This window comes from Netta rufina (assembly GCF_964035555.1).
Source record: "Netta rufina genome assembly, chromosome: 5".
Taxonomy (NCBI): Eukaryota; Metazoa; Chordata; class Aves; order Anseriformes; family Anatidae; genus Netta; species Netta rufina.
The window spans coordinates 52313906-52333022 of record NC_140128.1 but is presented as its reverse complement, the minus strand read 5'-3'; the positions used below and the strand labels follow the sequence as shown (position 1 = coordinate 52333022).

The 19117-nt window shown below is 40.5% G+C and overlaps 1 protein-coding gene across 4 annotated transcripts in view; it reads left to right on the top strand.

Moving 5' to 3' along the window:
- BCL11B (BCL11 transcription factor B) overlaps positions 1–18916 on the top strand; it is a gene marked incomplete at both ends in the record, with an annotated part of 90202 nt that extends 71286 nt beyond the window's left edge. For all 4 annotated transcript variants that reach the window (XM_084288212.1, XM_084288210.1, XM_084288211.1 and 1 more), the window contains one exon: positions 16905–18916. In XM_084288212.1, coding sequence (XP_084144338.1) covers positions 16905–18916 — 2012 coding nt within the window. The remainder of the gene's footprint in view (positions 1–16904) is intronic.
- Positions 18917–19117: the final 201 nt, after the last annotated feature.

Sequence of the window (19117 nt, the reverse complement as noted above, 5' to 3'; positions counted from 1 at the left end):
TAGGCAATAGGCTCCTGTGGAATTGGTGAGGCTTTGGTTTACATATCAACTGCATAAAAGAAGAGCCAGATTTTGCTGTTCATATTGTAGGTAGCATTTTGTGATAGTGTGTTTCCAGGACTCACTCAGGTCCTCTCAGCAATGCAAGTGTTCCCATTAAATGCTCCAGGAGACGTATGGCAGATTTAAGGCAGATGGAGGTAGTTTTTCACTCACACTGAACCGAGGTGTCAAACTCATGGCTTCAGGATGTTGCAGAAGCTAAAAGGAACAAATGCCTTCAGAAAAGGACTAGGCAAAATCAGGCAGATAGGTTGGTGGGTGGTTATGCTGATCTGTTCTGGATCAGTCCCTGGCACTGAAGGACTCTAAATCGCCTATCGCTTGGTGCTGGGAGGCTGAAAGGGAAGGCTTGTGAACTTGAATCACGTGTTCTTTCCCTAAGCTTCTGCTGGTGGCCATGGTTGAAAAGAAGGGTCTTGTGTGTGCACCTGGATGACAAACATGACCTGGGGGGTTATGTTTTTATTAGCAAGAACAGCAGTGCCTGGTTCTTGCAGAGAACTGGGGGATTCAGCCCAGGACACCACCATTTATTTCTCTTACAGGCTTTGGATGTGGAAGAAAATGCATCATCTAGGTCTGACCTGAGTGCCCTCTTCCGTATTTTAACTAAAGGGGTCTTTCAGATCGATAATCCAGAATACTTCTGGGTACAGATTGTTTTAATTGATTGTCACCTCAGTTTAGCTGACCTGTTTCAGCCTTCCTATATACATTTACAGTGAGAAATTTCCTGATATAGCCAGTTCTAAGCTGACAGATATACAGGCTACACTGGGGTTTGCAGTGGTTAAAGTGAGTCCTTTTGATTAAACTGGTGCCAAATTCTGTGTGGACAAATCCTCATATTGTAGCAAACCCACAGATCCTCCCTTTCCTCTGACAATCATATCAGGCTGGTGAGTCCTATGGACCCAATCTAATAGAAATGGAATTTTTACCATGCAAATCTTATTACCTAAAGTGCCAATGAAACTAATGGGATTTTGGATAGAAAAAAAAAATTCTGTCTATGTGATACATAGTTTGGAATATAAATTCATTGGGTGGGGAATTTAAGGAAAAGGAGTTGTTATTGCATGGGCTCCTTTGTGGCTTTGGAGGGCCTGTTCCTTCCAGCACCCTGCATCCCCCCCTTGATTTCAGTGGGACCTAACTGATGTTTGGAGCCTTGCTGGAAACACTGAGTTCTTTGCAGAATTTGGTTTTCAAGATACTCTACTAAGCGTCTGTTTTAGAATTTATTTGGGGGAGGAAAACAAAAATAAAAAATATCCCAAATACTCTGGTCCGAGGACAAACTTTTAAAGAAATATATTTTTTCCAAAGGGAACCTTTTTTGCTGTAGAAGTCGGCTAAATGCTTCAAGAACACACGGAGTGTTTGGATGTATTTTGGCAATCTGTGGATTAAAGAAAAAAGTTGAAACTATTTAGATAACATTTTGGTTTGCTCTGTCTCTATCTACATGCATGCATGAATATATACACCCCCCCACATGCTCTCACATGTATGGTATATGTCACATACATGCAAGCATCCTCAGGCTGCCAACGTGTGTGGCAACACTCAGGCCGAGGGCTCTGTCAGCAGATAGATGCAAAGTTAATAACTGAAATGCTGCAAACACTAAAACTTTAAATCTCTCTCCTATACTGCCTATATATTGTGATAACACAGAACCATTTACAGTGGGTCCAGAGCCCCTTGTCATTGCTGGGGCAGAATCCCTACTGGCTCTTTTGGGAGCTTAGTTTATGTGTACATTTAGGCCTAAAATCTTTTTAATAATCTCCAGCTCTGTGCCATTTTGATGGTGATGTTGATTATTTGGGTTCCTGTCACCTTGGAAGCAAAGACGCAATAAACGATACCTTTATTTCTGTATTTATTTTAATGAAACATGCAGAAAAGGCACTTTAGAAAAGTGTACGAAAGAGGAGGAGGTCAGATAAAAACAACTGCAGTCTGATGTTCGTTTTTGTGGCGTTGATAGTTATTATTCCCAAAGAAAATAATGTCCTTTTTTATTTGCTTTTAACATTTCGCCCTTGGCATCTGTTCCATCCATTGTGGACTAACCTAGACTCTGTTCTCTGACGATGGGTTAAAGCGAGCACTTACTGAAAAGCATTCTCTACTTAATTACTTTTCCTTCTTCTGGAAGCTATTTTTTTTTTTTATAGTCACATGTTAATTGTGTATTAGTAGGCCTTTCTGATTAGTTGAAAACATAATGAAACCTTTGTAAACAACAGGGAGAAAGAAGGAGAGTGAGAGCAGGGAGGGGGGAGGAAGGGACAGGGAGAAAAAGAAGTGCGAAGTGGGGGCCAAGCTGACAGGGAGGAGGTCGGGGAGTTCTGAAAGGCACAAATAATGCTGGTGGATTTTTTTTTTTTTTTTTTTTGAATGACAACTTCCCTCGCCCAAATTAATCAAGTTACTTAACGAGAAATGAGATGCATGGAGATGCAAATCGCCGCCAAGCTGCAGAAGCAGGGTGGTGAGCGCGGGTGAGTCGGGATGGTGTGGGGGGGCCACGCCGCAGCTGGCCACGAACAAGTCAGCCCTATCTATAGAGGGCACGGAGCTGAATAACGGGTTTGTTACCGGCTTTCTCTGCCCCAGCCGTAGGTAGAAATGCTGTTTGTTTCCTGACTGTTTTGGCCAGAGAGATGATGCCCATGTCTGGCTTGCCTGTGTGGTTCCCACAGTGCTCCCTGTGCACCTCGAGCTTGTACTCGGGTGGGAAATGTGGGTGCAGGGGGAACAGGCTTAGGTGTAGGGCTTCAACACTCAAGGTAATGACAGAGATTATTAAGTTATCTGTGCTTCCCTCAGAAGAGGAGGAAAAATAATAAAAAAGAAAGAAAATAAACATTGCTTAGGACCCAAGTCGGCAACGTTCGGAGTCTAGCCAGAGCAGATCAGATTCAGTGAATCAGCTGAATCAGGCCCTCTTCTCGGAGATGATTTTTTTTTTTCTTTTCCTGGAAAGCTGCTCCTTAAACACAATTCACATTGGTTGTTTTTAAAAGGACTATCCCCTGTTTGCAGCACTGGGTTTTGAACGGGCAGAGCCTCCCCCCCTCTAGTCCTCCGCCCCCACCCCCTTCTGTTGCTGCTTTAAAGAGCTGTGCTTATAGGGATTTTGCAGCTCTCCGTGTGTTATTAGAAAACGTGTGGCTGGGACGGTTAAAATGGGAGTGCTACTGTATGCAAGAGCAATGTTCACTGTAAGCAATCCAAGGAAATCCTGCCAAGGCAGTATATGAACAGCAGCCAAACAAAACACAGGCGCCTTTCCAGCGAAAACCAGCACACTTCTGCAAATAGAGGAAAAATTGACTTTCTGATTTGGAGTGTTTCTACAACTAAGAAGAATTACTACAGTGATTGTTCTAAAAATATTTTTAGGCAGCACATTCTCAAAGGGGTTGGGATGCTTAGCATCGTTTAATTATGCTTCTCTTAGGTGATCAATCTAGATTGTATAGAAATAAAATGTGAAGTTTTTAGAATCTTTTAAGCCAATATTGTCATTATTTTCTGCACTGTTATAGCGGCATAAAGTATCACCTATTTAAGGAGCAAAAATTGTATTTTTATCTTTGCACTTCAGGAAGTATGATCGTATATTCATCTTTCGTAACTTCATAGTCTTAGATTGCATTTTAACCACTTCATCTAGAGCAATCCCCAAGATCCCTGCTTCTGCAAGGGATGGGTTTTATTTTTCATCCGAAGTATCTCATACCTTCCTCTTTCTATCTCTTGCTCCAACAGTTCCCTCCTGTCCCCTGCCCTGCTCCCTTAATATTTAGATTTTTAATGCTTCTGCTCTTTTTGCTTCTTTGTTCAGCCAGTTTGGGATTTTCATTTGCAGCACTTTGAGTCCTGTAGGAACCCCTTAATGTAAGACATCTCTGTAGACATTCTGGCATTCAAAAAATTTCCATAATGATGGAAATTGAATGGGGTTCCTCAAATTTGTTTATTACCAAGAATAAATATATTATTAAAAATGTTCTGCTACTGTCAAATACATTTTTTTTTTTTGCAAAGAATTCTTAATAACTGAGCTTAAATATACAGTCAATTTATCTAAAGTGAGCTACAGAAATAAGATAGATCTACAGAGAATAATTATTATTCTTTTTTACTTCCAAAAACTGCATAATATCAACATAAGAAAAAGCAAAAGAATTGTCAAGGATTAATTTCATCTTATGTATTTCTCTTATTTCAACTGTTTTTTTTTTTTTTTTTCCCCTACTAAAGATAGAAGATACTTTACTAGCTATGTCTCTATTTATTCCTCTAATATATTTACAGCTTATAGCTGCTGTGAACTCAGTTCTCTTCTTTTAACTACACCACCACAAACCAGATTTATCCCTACATTGAAGACGGTGTCTTGAGACTAACAAATCCCAGTGTGGAAGAAGACCCTCGTGTGGAGCCCATTGAAGTTAGTGGAAAGATTCACATTGACTTTGGTGGGCTTTATATTAGGATATTAAACATTCATTTCCTCTTCCTTTTTGGAATTTAACTGCTCATATTCAGGGTGAGATATTCTCTACTTAATAAATCTTAAAGCTGCCCCAATTTACTAAATTAACTTGTGCTGTATTTTCTATTGAGGCAAAACTTCCGAGAGGATGAAACTGTTTTATCTGCTTCCCCTAGGATAGAGCTGGGTATTTTAAGGTCTAGTTGGAATAGCTGGAGAAGGATGCACCTGTGCCCTGTACTCAGCCCCCTTTCTCCTTCGGGCACAGTGCTATATTCATAGCCATACATAGAGAGAACAAAACACTTTATATCTATCTATCTGTATATCACAGACACATTGGTGTATATGTGGATGTATATATTTAAATGTATATGGATATATATACTGTTATATATATATATGTATTTCATTATATATATAACACAAGCTTTAGAATACAAGAAGTTCTGCTTTCACTGTGAGGGATATCATGCAATGTGTTTAAAGTAGGACATGGAAGTTGTGACATATGCCGTGTCAAGGCACAGCAGAGCAGTTCTGTATCTTTAAATGTTGATGCAGTGAAACCAGGTGAGGTCTGGCCCCAGGTGCTGGCTGCTGCATGCTTTGCTGAACAATTTTTAAAGGATTCAGATTGGGTGACTGAAGGAGGAAAAAGTAGGTCTTTTTCTAAATAGACTTTTTTTTTTTTTTTTTTTTTTTTTTTTTGGTGAAATATGTTGTAGGTTTAGTGCAATCATTAGAAAACTGATCGACTTAAGCTTCGTGCATTTCTCTGATAGCATCTCAGAATAATCCAGTCTGACCTGGCTTCCTGTGATGTGCAGTGGTAATTATCATGGAGCCTCAGTGATGCCAAAGTAGGGGAGGATTTTGTTGAGACCATGCATCTCGTTTCACTTGTGACTCTACATGAACACTGAATTAAGAGTCCTTCACATAAATGCTATGAAGGGAAAGCTACTGAAGAGGTACTTCAAAGATTGCCTCTGCTTTCCCTGCTTGTACATCTAAAGTCTAGATGGCTTGAAAATGAACCCTGCTCCATAGAAAAGGTTTTTCCCTCATTCTTTTCAATGCAAATCCAGTTTGGAATCATTTTACCTTCAAGTCCATCATTCAATTTCTGTGGTCACCAGAGATGTGGCATCAAGGTGAATTTGCAGATAATTTGGATAGTGGCCCATGCTGAAGGTGTATGGCTTCTAAATCTAATTAGAGGTGTAGTTTGTTACAGGCAAAAATTATTGATACACAAGGAAGGTCTTATTCCGAGACATCTGTAGGTTGGCAGCTGTGCCAGCCATGTCTGTTCTTCTAAGTAACGAAAGCCATCTAGCCAGGAATAGCAGTGTTTTGGTGACAAGTGGTGAGAATATTGGTTGAATTGCACTAGGAAAATATTTTCATTATTTTTATTATTCCTATTCTGCAAGCAGACTTGAGACGTGTGCCTGCGTATGTCTGTGTGCACAAGTGGATGCGGCATGGAGGGAGGGCTGTTATTTTTATTTTTTTTTAATCACACCTCCTTAGCATTTTGTACATATCAGCATTCTAGCAGAGTGATTTGCTAATTGCGCTGGAAGACCCACTTTAAATTCAGGAATACTGAAACTTTGAAACTGTAACATTTTGACTGGCGAGAATGACCAGTCTTCTTTTCTGTTTCGCAGGGAGCTAGTTGAAGGAAGCTGGCATTGTCGCAGAGTGAAAGCTCTGCAGAAGTGCCGCAGGTTTTTCATATGGAAATGTGAAATAATGGGGTGATTAAATAGAGCTGTATATTAAAGTACATCTGACATTAGAATTAGCATAATGTGCTCTAGCCCTAGGCTGAGTACTTTATTTGCCATCTGCGTCGGACCAAAATCCCCTGGGGAAGCGCTAAAATATTCTGAATAAACTCAGCCCGAGTTCTTATTGAGAGTAAAATACCATTTGTGGCACGTCGTATTGATTCGTCTTAATTGCGGTGCAGAAAAGAACATTCAGTTGCTGATGACTTTTGTACTCTGTGACAAGTCGGCTGGAGTTATTCTAACACTGCAGTTGGTTAACCTGAACAGACTGTCGTGCTCAGAGAAGGAGAAAACCTTATCTTCAGTAACATAAACTACAGTATCATCTCTCAGCTTTACTCCTGCCTATCTTGATGCAGCATCCTTTCTTTCCTTTTTTTTTTTTTTTTTTTTTTTTTTTTTTTTTTTTTTAATTCCTGAAAATAGCAGCCAACTAACTGAAGGGGAAATAGGGCTTCTTTGAATCAGTCCAGGAAAATACACATTCTTACCTAGTTACCCTCCCCAGCCTCCCTCCCCACGCTTCCACCCCCAAATCTTCTTTAAAAAAATCCAGAAACATCTGACCAGCTTTCATCTAAGAGAGTGAAAATCAGTGGAACTTGTCCTTGAGGATCCGTCTCCGGAACCATTAGTTCAAGAGATTTATTATGTATATTTTGTAAAAAGCTGTGGCTTCTCCTGTGCATAAGCCCACGGTCTTAGTCGGTTGTAATGGTTTGATTTTTGTCAACTCTCTGCTCAAATAGGTTGCTGAATACCTTTGAAAAAGTGCTTATAACATGCATAAAAGATAAATATTTCATCTGAAGGAAAATACTTTGATGCTCCATGCAATTCTGTAACATTCATAAGGTCCAGTTTTTACCCTATAATTGCCTATCATTATACACAATTTACATATTCAAACATTCTCCACAAACCTTAGTCTAGCATGTTTTTATTACAAATTCAGATCAAGGGAATAACCTTTAACTTCAGAGACAAATGAGACAAATTTACAAGTGCATGTCTGCTGTTTTCTTGTGTTTTATAAATCCCTGCAGACCCGAACACTTTTGCTATAACGCCACTCAGAACAATATACATATATTACTACTTGTTTGTAGTGCTTCAGTAATGAGTCCCCTTTGTATTAGATAACCTATATAATTCAGCATCTAGGCCCTCCATAACGTCAATTATCTCCTCATAGCTAAATGTACATTCCATTAAAACAAGATTTACAGCCTTTATATTACTTCTTAGGATTGAACGTGGAGATTTTGTGGATTTAAAGAAGCAGAGATGGGAGTTAGCATTTGTTAAAGAAGCAATGAATTAAAACAAAAATGCTATTTCATTTACTAACTATGAATAGGCACCTAATACCCTTAAGAAATAGTTGTAGTAAAACAGACTGAAGTATTCCTGGGGAGAAAAAAAAAAAAAAAAGGAAGAAAAAAAAAAAAAGAAAAGGGAAGGAAATTTGTTTTCACCCTTTGGCTTTTTCTATTTTTTTTTTTTCTTTTACTGTTTCCTGGTTTACTCTTTATTTTTCCATATATGACATGGACAATTTCCTTTATGCATCCTCCTTTAAGCTCCTATTCAGATTACGCAGAATTCCTGCTTGTAAGAGGAGAAAATGGCACCTTAGAAAAGTCTGTGGGAAAAAAAAAATAAAAAAAAAAATCCCAGCACTTGCCAGTTTTCAAACAAAACTACTTACAGGAAACCGATTTAAAGGGAAGCTGCTGGCATATTTCATATGTTGTAGAAAAGACTGACATTATTTCAAATGCATTTGAATACCTTATGCAAAGAAAAGGCCTAAAAGTGTCCTTGAGCAGTACAAGGGTTTTTCATGAATGCAGTAAATGGGATCCTACATATAAAACCACCAGCCAGGGGTATTCCTATGGTCTTTTCATCTGTACAGTGGGTACAGTTACCCCCCTGTATTATGTTCCCCATTTTCACTGATGGTTTTCACTATTTTATGCAGTAGTTTTGTAAAGTGTCCTTACAATCTGCCAGCTGATGGTTCAAAGAAACTAACTAAAAGACACAAAGCTGTTTGGATGCTAAAGGTGGAGTCAATTGAAAGAGTTGTATCACAAAGGGCTAATTTAAAAGTTAACTCATTCACTATTGATCTTTTGATATTGATTTTCCTGTTTGCTCCTTACTTTTCACACTTCTCCCTTTCTCGGTTTTATAAATTGCCTTTGTATTTTAGAATTTAACACCAATTAGAAGAAGGTGTTCAGAGCTGGCAAACATTTTTTATTTTCCATTTTATTTTTATTTATTTATTTATTTATTTATTATTTCCTAGTCCTTCTGGGTAAAAATTCCTATGCTGTGAGTCCAGTTTTTGCTATGCATCTTTTTTTTTTTTTTTTTTTTTTATTTACTAAGTAAAAGCACTCCTTACACTTCTGTAAGCTGAACATTAACTTCCAGTAAGCCACAAGCTCTGTTAAGGAATGAGAAATTGGACATCCAGAAGGAAGTTGCCCAAAATGACTATTGACATTTTATACCTAAAAATATAATATTGCCATTTTGTAATGCACTAGAAATTAAACTGAGCTGTGCATTTGGCTCATTTAAGTGAATCTGGCAGTACAGTTCTGAGGTATGATTAAGTCTCATAGAAAATGGGACTATTGAACACAAGCTGTATCTTCAGCCAAAGGTCGCCTGTGTCCATTAAGAAGCAGGAAGCATCTGTTTGTGTTATGCATGGCTGTATTCTGCCTGCAACTCCTTTTTTTGTAAGCATAAATGCTGGGGAGGACATATAAAATACTTCTGGGGAAAGTTAAATGAAAAAAAAGTTATGACTTTTATTATTATTATATAAGCCTAGTTAAGATCCTTGTTTGTGTTAACCTAGTATAACTTATGTGGAAAAACTCAGAAGGCTGCAGTGGTGGTTCAGAGCTACTTTGAATTCATAGCAGGGTAATTCAAATCAGAGTTTGGCTAAGAGTATGATTTTAAGGTATCAGTCATTCAAGGATTCATGCTCTTTGTTCTTGGAATTGTGAGAGGATTGGCTGTAGATAAACAGCATGATGGTGTGACTTCTTGATGATATGATTGGCAATTAATCTTTTAGGTTTTCCATTCATGATAAAATAGGTTATTTTGCAAAGATATATTTATTATTAAAAGAATGATAAAGAGATGACTTTCTGTTCTTCCTAAATATGATCAGCATTGCCCTCACTACTGAAAAGCACAAGTGGCTTCAGAAAACAAGACAGACTCCCCAAAGTATTTAATACAGCAAAGGCAGAGCTTGACAGTTGGCCTTAGCATATAAATAATTAATTGTTTAAGCATATTACTAATATTAGTGTAATATTATTATATTTCAATAGGGGTGTCAACCAGTGCTATTGTAGATCTTTTTCAACAGGTGGAAAAAGCTCTCAAGTACATTCACATTGCTAATTAAAATCAGAGCCAGGAATAAGAGGGTCTTGTGGGGTTTGTAGGTGCTCTTGGCATGAATCTTCTTGCATAATCTCTGTAGAGAACGCGCGGTCCCAGTAGTCAAGGTAGGAACAGGATGGGGAAGGCTGTAAAGCACGCAGGCAGTGTGTGGGAGAAGAATACTGCAAGAAGTCGTGATTTTTGTTCCATTTGAAGATGGCACTGGAGGAGATAGGCTATTCAAAGGACAAGGCAAGAAAAGAGAACAGGGCCAAGTATGGGATGAGACAGGATTCTGTTAGTGAGAAGTAACACTTCTCAGTTACTTCGCCTCCTTCAGACACTGTTATTTTTCCATCCGCCTCTTAAAAACATTTAATCTTTGTTCCCCTGTCACATTCTTCCCTTTCACCGACCTCATCTTGAGATTCCCCATTTCCAGATGATGACAGGCTCTATGGCCCCTCATGCTTGGGCTCTTGCAACTAAAACCTTCATCTCCTCGCCTTGACTAAGATGCACTTCAGGTCGGCTGAGCTTTATGAGAGAGTGTGGCTGTTTATCTGAGTGAAGAATTGGAGGTGCTTAGGTTGTGAGACTGCAGGCGTCTTGCTAAGTTATAAAGCACCAACTTTTGTCGCCAGTTGATGCTTACTTTATGAATTGTTGGTGATAGTCCCCGTCATCCTCAGCAGGAAGTGCTGCAAGTCTCTCTCGAGCCCTTTTTAGAGAAGGCAGTGTAGGGATGGATGCATTGTGTTAGCTTTGGGGATGGGTAGAGGAGTTGCACTTGTTTTACATCTTCAGCTCGTGTGGCTATCAAAACCAAATTAAAATGAAGAGAAGTATAAAGGGAAATAGTTCCTTTGCATTTGGTGTTTAAAGCTAATGACTGGTGTTGGCCTGGCAGTGGTGATTCCCACTTGGTCTTGAACTTAACACCTCAGTCTCTTTAGTGAAGACTGTCAGTCCCTCTGTGAAATGGAGGTAGCAGCACTTCCAAACACCCTAAGGAATGCAGGGAGGGCAAAACTCCCCCAGAATATTGGGAGCGTTCAGCTATAGTATTCAACAGCATTCAATCATAAAACTGTGTAACTAAATGTTCTTGCTAACTTGGATAGTTTAAATGGTAATATGGCTTATAAAACCTCTTCAGCAGAAAGACAGTGAAGGTAATGGCTTTGTTTTGGACCTATATTACAGATATTTTTACATACCTGATGATGCATTCGTTATGAACCAAAATAGTTCACACTGCAGATCCATACTGCAGGCACCTGGAAAGTACTTGGTCCTTGTCTAGGTGACCTGTCAAACCACGTACAAGCATATATTTTCTTCAGTATGAAGCACTAAATCTTTCTAGTATTTAATACCCTTCTCTTTAATGTCAGCTGGTCTTATAAGGAGACTTGTTAAACTAGTGTTCTCAATTATGGCATTTTAATTTAATAATAATTCAATTAAAGGTGTGTTTTTTATGGAGCATCTACGCTACATTTATTGGTATTATTAGAGTAACCATCGTAATAACAAGGAGTAATTATTTAAGTGCTCATTAAAAATCAAGTGGGAGAAGAGAGTAATATTGGTGGAAAGACTGTAGGAACCTGATACATGTCTGTTCCTGAGTGCTACAATAAAAGGTGTCCTTTCTTTAAAGCTTCCAAGTTTCTACTTTTCCTGAACTTCTAAAGGTGCAGTAAAGCAGCATTAAAATTCCTTAATATTTTTATTGCTGCTTTTGTAACTTTGTAAAGGGAACCAGAAACATTATCTGGAAAGTATTGCTAGAGGTAAAGAATGCCAGTAGTTACATGGACCTGGCTTGGTATCCAGTGCAGCCCCTCCTGGCAGGGGCTAGGGGTGGGTGATTAAAAGTCGGAGGGAGTTCATTCTCTGTTACAGCTAATGCAATTATTCAGGCATGCTGAGGGGAAGCTTTGTAAGGCACTGGATGTCACTGTAGCCCAGCAGAAAATAATGAATTCTCAGCAGTTCTTATCTCACACTGATTATTGTTTGATGGTATCCAGAATAACTGAGGATATTTTGAGGGAAATTTATCTCCGGGGCAAAGACGCTCAGCATTCAGGGTGTACAGAAAGTCGTGTACCAACTGGGCAGGGAGGATCTGCATATCACTGTGTGATACAAGCCAGACTGCAGAGGACAGATAAGTCAGGGAATTCAGGCTGCCATTGCAGTGGGATGAATGTCCACAGATCCAGGCAACTCTTGTTCTGGCCTGGGCAAACCTACCTGTGTGTTCTTAGTGCCCTCCACAAGGACAGAATTTGACAAGCAGAATCCAAATTTACCTTTGTTTTGTGCTGTTCATGAAACAGAAAAAAAAGCTCATTATGGCTTTGACATTTTGAATGGAATATAATCTGTCATGCAGTAATGGAGGGAACACATTTTAATATTTCTGGAAGAGACCATCTTATGTCACAATAAGCAGAAAAGGTGAGTGTTCAATAAATTTGTAGTTTATAATGACCTAATTTGGGAGAAAATACTAGGGGGGGTTTAATATACCAGATAAAAAAATAACAAAACAATAGCTGGCAGTTGAACTCAGAAATTTGAATCAGAAAGACGACAGCTTTTTTTAACATTGAGTATAGTCAACCATTGCCACAGACTACCCAGTGGACAGGCACAGTAGATTCTCTCCCAGTTGATATTTCCAAATTGAGCTGGGTGAAGGGGTTGCTAAAAGACATGAACTGGCTCAACTGCAAATCACTGGGCTGGATGATATCTGTATGGCCCATGAGAAGAAGACTGAATTGTTTCCTGTGTTCTTCATGTCCATGTAGGTAGGAAACAATATTACCATCTTTAATTGCAGAAATAAAGGTTTAGATTAGGCAACTGGGCAACCTTCATATAGTAAAGAAGTGAGAGAATGCGATAGACTTAAAAAAGTTATAGACTCTCCATTTGAGTGGCCTTTGAAGTGGGGTAATTGAGCATCCATCATCTGTATGAACAGATGCAAAGATATGGACATCCCTTGGCTCAGGAATGGGACCAGAGTAACCTTTAAGGCTATTAAGGTCCTTTACTTCTTTAATTTCATAGTCTTTGCTAGCATTGGTCAAGATTTCTGAACCTGAATCTCAGTAGGATTCAGCCCTACAAACCTGTGAGGTGCCTGAACTCCAGTGATAGTACTTCATATTTAGTGCAGTCTTAAAGCCACCACTGCCAACGTACTCAGGGTTTGTGGCCTGGATGTCTCATCATACCTTCTCACAACATAAAGATAAAAAATTATACTTGAGCCATTGGTTGCTAAAATCAAGCCTATTTACAGACTGGAGGGTTGAACCCATGTGCAATTCCTTGAACAGTTTTAATGAAGTCTTGGCTTGTGCTTAACTTTAAGCACATGAATAATTTCATCACTATCCAACAGAGCACTTCAGCCAGTGCTTAAGTTTCTCTGGTGTTGATCACTCCCATGCTCAAAGTCAAGCACATGCTAAAGCGATAAAGACTACACATGGCAAAGCCTCTATGACTAGTTGTCATAAAGTGGGTATTTAGACAGACTTCAGTGCAGGTGGCTAGGGATTAAGATAGCCATATATCAAAAGTAGTCTTATAACAAAGAGTTTTATAGTGTAGGTGCACTGCATTATTAAATATAAGGATCATTCTCGAGCAATACGTGGCTGTTTCTGGGCATGTTTAAAATATTTAGTGAGTTTTTGAATATAAAAATGTTCGGAGTGGATCTTCAAAGACTTTTTGACATTGTTCTGTTCTTAAAAGTGAGCATCTACACTGCTCAGGGCAACTTCTAGGCAAGATAACCATGAAGTGATAATATGGAAATGAAAGTGGTTTTTTTTTTTTTTTTTTTTTTTTGTATTTTATATTTTTTTAAAGGAGGAGTCTGGGGAGAGTCTTTGAGGGTTGTGAAATTTTATATATATATGTGTATGTATACATACACACAGGCACACATACAAACACTCATAGAGCAGTCAGAGATTGGTAGCCAGGCAGCCTGCAGTTAATTTTGCCGTTGTACAGGGATCTCTTGAAGATGAGTGTTTAGGAGCATAAAAGCTAAATAAAACAAAAAAGGAAGAGAAGGCTGTTCTACGACTTCTAGCTTGTAAATCTTACATCACTAATAGCACTAGTTTGCTCTGTTTGAAAGAAAACTAAAAAGGAGAGGTTTTACTTTCCTCACTTGGATTTCATGGAGGTGAAGTTTTGGAGAACAAAACAAAACAAACCATCTCAGTTCCTCATAACGTGTAGTAGCAAGAATCCAGCCAGCTGCCATTTTGAAGGTAATTTTTTTAATCAGCCATTTCAGTTTTAGATTGGCCTTGATCTTCAGCCTGCTCAGGAATTCTTCTCCTTACATATGTGCCACTGCTGAAGTAAACGCATTGCTGTTGTTGCCATCTAATGCACAGCTGCTTTCTTCCTCCTGTCAGCTCTTGAGCTAAGCAAGGAGAATGCATGCACACGCACACTCACATACTTTATTTTTTTTAACGGGGAAAAAAACACACACACACGCACAAAAAAAAACAAAAAAAAAACACAAAAACAACAAAAAAGAAAGCATGCTGTGACTTTAAAAATGAAAGAATCAAACAGCTGTGGGTAATAAATCGATTAATTAGAGTGGATAAAATGAAGGTGAAGGGTGCAGAGCACTCTTTAATTTGAAGATATATGACCTTGTAAGATGCTGCACTTCATTTGCTATTGTATCACACTTCAGAAAGGGCTTTATTAAAATCTATTCTAGGGTGAGCTGAGGTAAAACATATTGTTAAAAAAAGCTTTTGACAGAGTATGTTATATACTTTAGTCTGCTTCAGTGATTTCTGTCACTTTTTATACTACACATGTTGCTGGGCAAGAAAAGTTAAACGTCTAGACATTTTCATCATATTTCTGTAAGAAACAGAAATTTAAATATTTGAAGTAATAATGGGAGCATTTACTGTTGCTTTGGCTGCAAAGCTGACATAAAACTCCCTAACTGCCTGAGTGCTGAGTAGATTTCAAGGGATAATGTATCAGTTCCTTTCAGTGTTTGTATGTAGCTTTCATTAGTGTCAATAGCAGTTATGGGCACTTTTTTTTTCCAAGCAGAACACAGCTCCCAAGCTTTTTTTTTTTTTCTTCAGTAGTGGTTGCTAGAGATTAATCAGAGCAACTGAGCGCATTCGGTGCGACACAGCATGAAGGGCCTGGGTGTGGGGGCTGTGTCAGTTGGACATGCCTGCGGCGTTGGGCAGAGTTTTCCTTGGCTGTACACACCTGGATTCTCTGAAATCAGGGTCTGAAACTGCTATCCGCAGCAACAGCCCTGCAAAATCAATAGGAGTGGGAGGAACTGCACCACATTTATCACATACCTTTGTATATAAGTCCCAATCTGATAGATGCTCATTCATTTATGCCTTTGTGGATGTTCATTGGTGACAAGATTAGATAGACTGACAGTCTGATAGCTAGGCAGATAATCCTCTAGTCTTCTTGTCTAGGGTTTTGTAGGTTTTGTTAGCAGCAGCCGTTCCTGCAACAGCTAGAAGAGGAGAATTCAGCCAGCAGCAATCCTTCCTCTCCTGGTGTGTCCCAGATTTTTTTTTTTTTTTGACTGCTATGAGTCATTTCCCTTCACAAAGGTAGTTTTGATGATACAGTTCTGCTCACCTTATAAACTTTTCCCTTTTCAAACTAAAGCAATGGCTTGCTCTGAATCACACTTCCCCATCTAGGCATGGGCTGTACAGCTAAGCTTCGGACCCACGCTCTGGTGGGGATGGGGAGGCTGGGGGGCTTGGGGTGCTATGTAGACACAGAGGGGAGACAGGTCCAGGTTTTGAACTTGCAAGACGTTCAGTGCATTTAGGTACAGTGGGGTCAAAATGCACACTTTCATAAACAAACAAACTGTCCTGCAAGAAATTACTTGTAGATTTTCCAAAGTGGGGAGTTGTTTTTCAGGATACCTCTCCCTTGTTTTAAGAAAAAAAAAATAAATCCTGGATCATGATGTTCAGGTTGACAGCTATTTATAAATTTATCGCAGTCTTTCAGAGGCATAGAAAAAGAGTTGGGTGTGTGTGTGGGGGGAAAGTGCTTTTTGAAGATAGCACATAGTTTATATTGTGCCTGGGACTGGAATTTTCTAGCTAGCAAAATTATGACTGCAGCACAGACTTGTCCATACCTGTCCTTTATGTAAAGCTGAATCAAGGTTAAAGGAATGCTTTCCACCTTTATGCAGTTGTTCAAAGAGGCTAGAAAGGCAAACAGAACAATGTTTTTGGCTCCAGTGAGCGTTACTGTATTGGAGGGCAGGCTCAGGCTCAGAAATTCTTGGGACACAGTTGAAGCACGGCCCGACATTTGTTACTGTTAATTGCAACTGTGCTGTCGGCTTTGATTACCGGATGTTTCATTTGAATGACTTCTTGGTGTTTTGGCAAAAATAATGTCAAAGTGGCTTATGCAAGGGTACACTTTCCAAACTCCTGTTGACTCAGATAGGACTTGTGCAGCTAAATACTTACATAGCATTTTAAAAATGGAAGTGCTGGCATGACTGAAACATGTATAAATTAAATTCAGCAAGATCTCAGGGGACTGGTGCATGAAGTATATAAAAATATAAAGTGAAACAGTGAAAATGATACTGAAGCTGCTTGCAGGTGCCCCATAAAACCTACTATACCGCATTTTCTTTGACTTTCACATGTAGCCATAAATCCCCTGAAACAAATTCCTTTTTGTGGAATAAACACGTGAAAAGATTTGGATCCTCATGCGTCATAAAAGGTTTTATTTGCAAGTTGGAGGATATAAATGTATATAGCACGGGTGCATATGTGTGATATTTGTCATACATGTTAAGTGAATAAGTGTGGTGAGTAAATGTGCTGTTCAACAATTTATATCAGTCAATACATTGCAATTAAGTCCTTCTTTCAGAAATGCCAAGGAGGAAATGTGTTAGCAAAATAAAGTGCATGCCAACTGTATTTAAATGTTCTCCACCGTATTATTTTTTGAGTGTTCTTTCTGTTTTTCTTTTATAGGTAAAGATGAGCCTTCAAGCTATATTTGCACAACATGCAAGCAGCCTTTTAATAGCGCTTGGTTCTTGCTTCAGCATGCCCAGAACACACATGGATTCCGCATCTACCTGGAAACAAGCCCTTCAAACAGTTCCCTTACTCCACGCATCACCATCCCTCCTCCTCTGGGACCAGAGACTGTTGCACAGTCCCCGCTGATGAATTTCCTTGGAGACAACAACCCTTTCAATCTTCTACGGATGACAGGACCCATCTTGCGTGAACACCCAGGCTTTGGTGAGGGTCGGCTCCCAAACACGCCTCCACTGTTCAGCCCACCACCTCGTCATCATCTGGATCCACATCGCCTTAGTGCCGAAGAAATGGGGTTAGTTGCCCAGCATCCCAGTGCCTTTGACAGAGTTATGCGTTTAAACCCCATGGCAATTGAGTCCCCAGCGATGGATTTCTCCAGAAGGCTTCGAGAGCTGGCAGGAAACAGTTCCACCCCTCCGCCAGTCTCGCCCAGTCGCACCAACCCTATGCATCGCCTGTTGAATCCTTTCCAGCCAAGTCCTAAATCACCTTTTTTGAGCACCCCACCACTGCCCCCCATGCCCCCCAGCAGCACTACGCCTCCCCAGCCTCAGGCCAAGAGCAAGTCCTGTGAATTCTGTGGGAAAACATTCAAGTTCCAGAGTAACCTTATTGTCCACCGGCGCAGTCACACAGGAGAAAAGCCCTACAAATGTCAGCTCTGTGACCACGCTTGCTCCCAGGCCAGCAAGCTAAAGCGTCATATGAAAACGCATATGCATAAAGCTGGCTCCATGACAGGCAGGTCAGACGATGGACTGTCCACCACGAGTTCTCCTGAGCCAGGCACAAGTGAACTCACTGGAGAGGGACTGAAATCCGGTGAGACAGATTTCAGGAATGAGAGCGATCCTTCCCTGGGCCATGACAATGAAGAAGAGGAAGAGGAGGAGGAGGAGGAAGAGGAGCTGGAAAATGAGAGCAGGCCAGAGTCAAGCTTCAGTATGGACTCAGAACTGAGTCGTAACAGAGAAAATGGTTCCAAATCGCTGCCAGATGAGAAGTCCCTCGTCCTGGGAAAAGTCATAGAGAATGTAAGTCTTGGTGCCATCCAGCAATACAACGACATGCTAGCTGAGAAACAGAAGAGGAGTAGCTTCATGAAAAGGTCTTCTGACCAGCGAGACTTGTGTCCTCGAGACCTCTGTCCGAGAGACACAGGTGATGAAGACTCGGTGGTAGGAGAGCTGGACCGCACCGAGGAAGGGACGGTCAATGGAAGAAACTTTGGCCCAGGTGAGCCCTTCCCAAACTTGTTCCCTCGCAAGCCAACACCTATCACAAGCCCCAGTTTAAACAACTCATCTAAAAGAATAAAGGTTGAGAAAGATTTGGACTTGCCACCAGCAACAATAATACCTTCTGAAAACGTTTACTCCCAGTGGCTGGTAGGGTACGCAGCATCGAGGCACTTCATGAAGGATCCATTTCTAGGATTCACAGACTCCCGACAATCCCCCTTTGCCACCTCTTCTGAGCACTCGTCAGAGAACGGGAGCCTGCGTTTCTCCACCCCGCCGGGGGACATGCTGGATGGGGGGCTCTCAGGGCGCAGCGGCACGGCCAGCGGAGGCAGCACCCCCCACATCAGCGGTCCGGGCCCCGGGCGACCCAGCTCGAAGGAAGGGCGCAGGAGCGATACATGTGAGTACTGTGGCAAGGTCTTTAAGAACTGCAGCAATTTGACGGTGCACCGTCGGAGCCACACTGGAGAGCGGCCTTACAAATGCGAGCTCTGCAACTATGCATGTGCCCAGAGCAGTAAGCTGACACGTCACATGAAAACGCATGGCCAGATAGGGAAGGAGGTCTACCGCTGCGACATTTGCCAGATGCCCTTCAGTGTTTACAGCACCCTGGAGAAACACATGAAAAAGTGGCATGGAGAACATTTGCTGACAAATGACGTCAAAATTGAGCAGGCAGAAAGAAGCTAAGCCCCCTCCCCACCCCCGCCCGCCCCGTCCCTTCCCCTCCTTCCCCCCCGCTAGGTTAAATTTCAGGGGTCTAGGTAACATTTTATTTGTACAGTTTAACTATTGCCAACTGAGAAAAGATGACCTAACTTGCCTCCGTAAACATAACTTAGCATAACTATGGTAGGTGCCAGACTTTGGCACTTAAATATAACCTGTGTC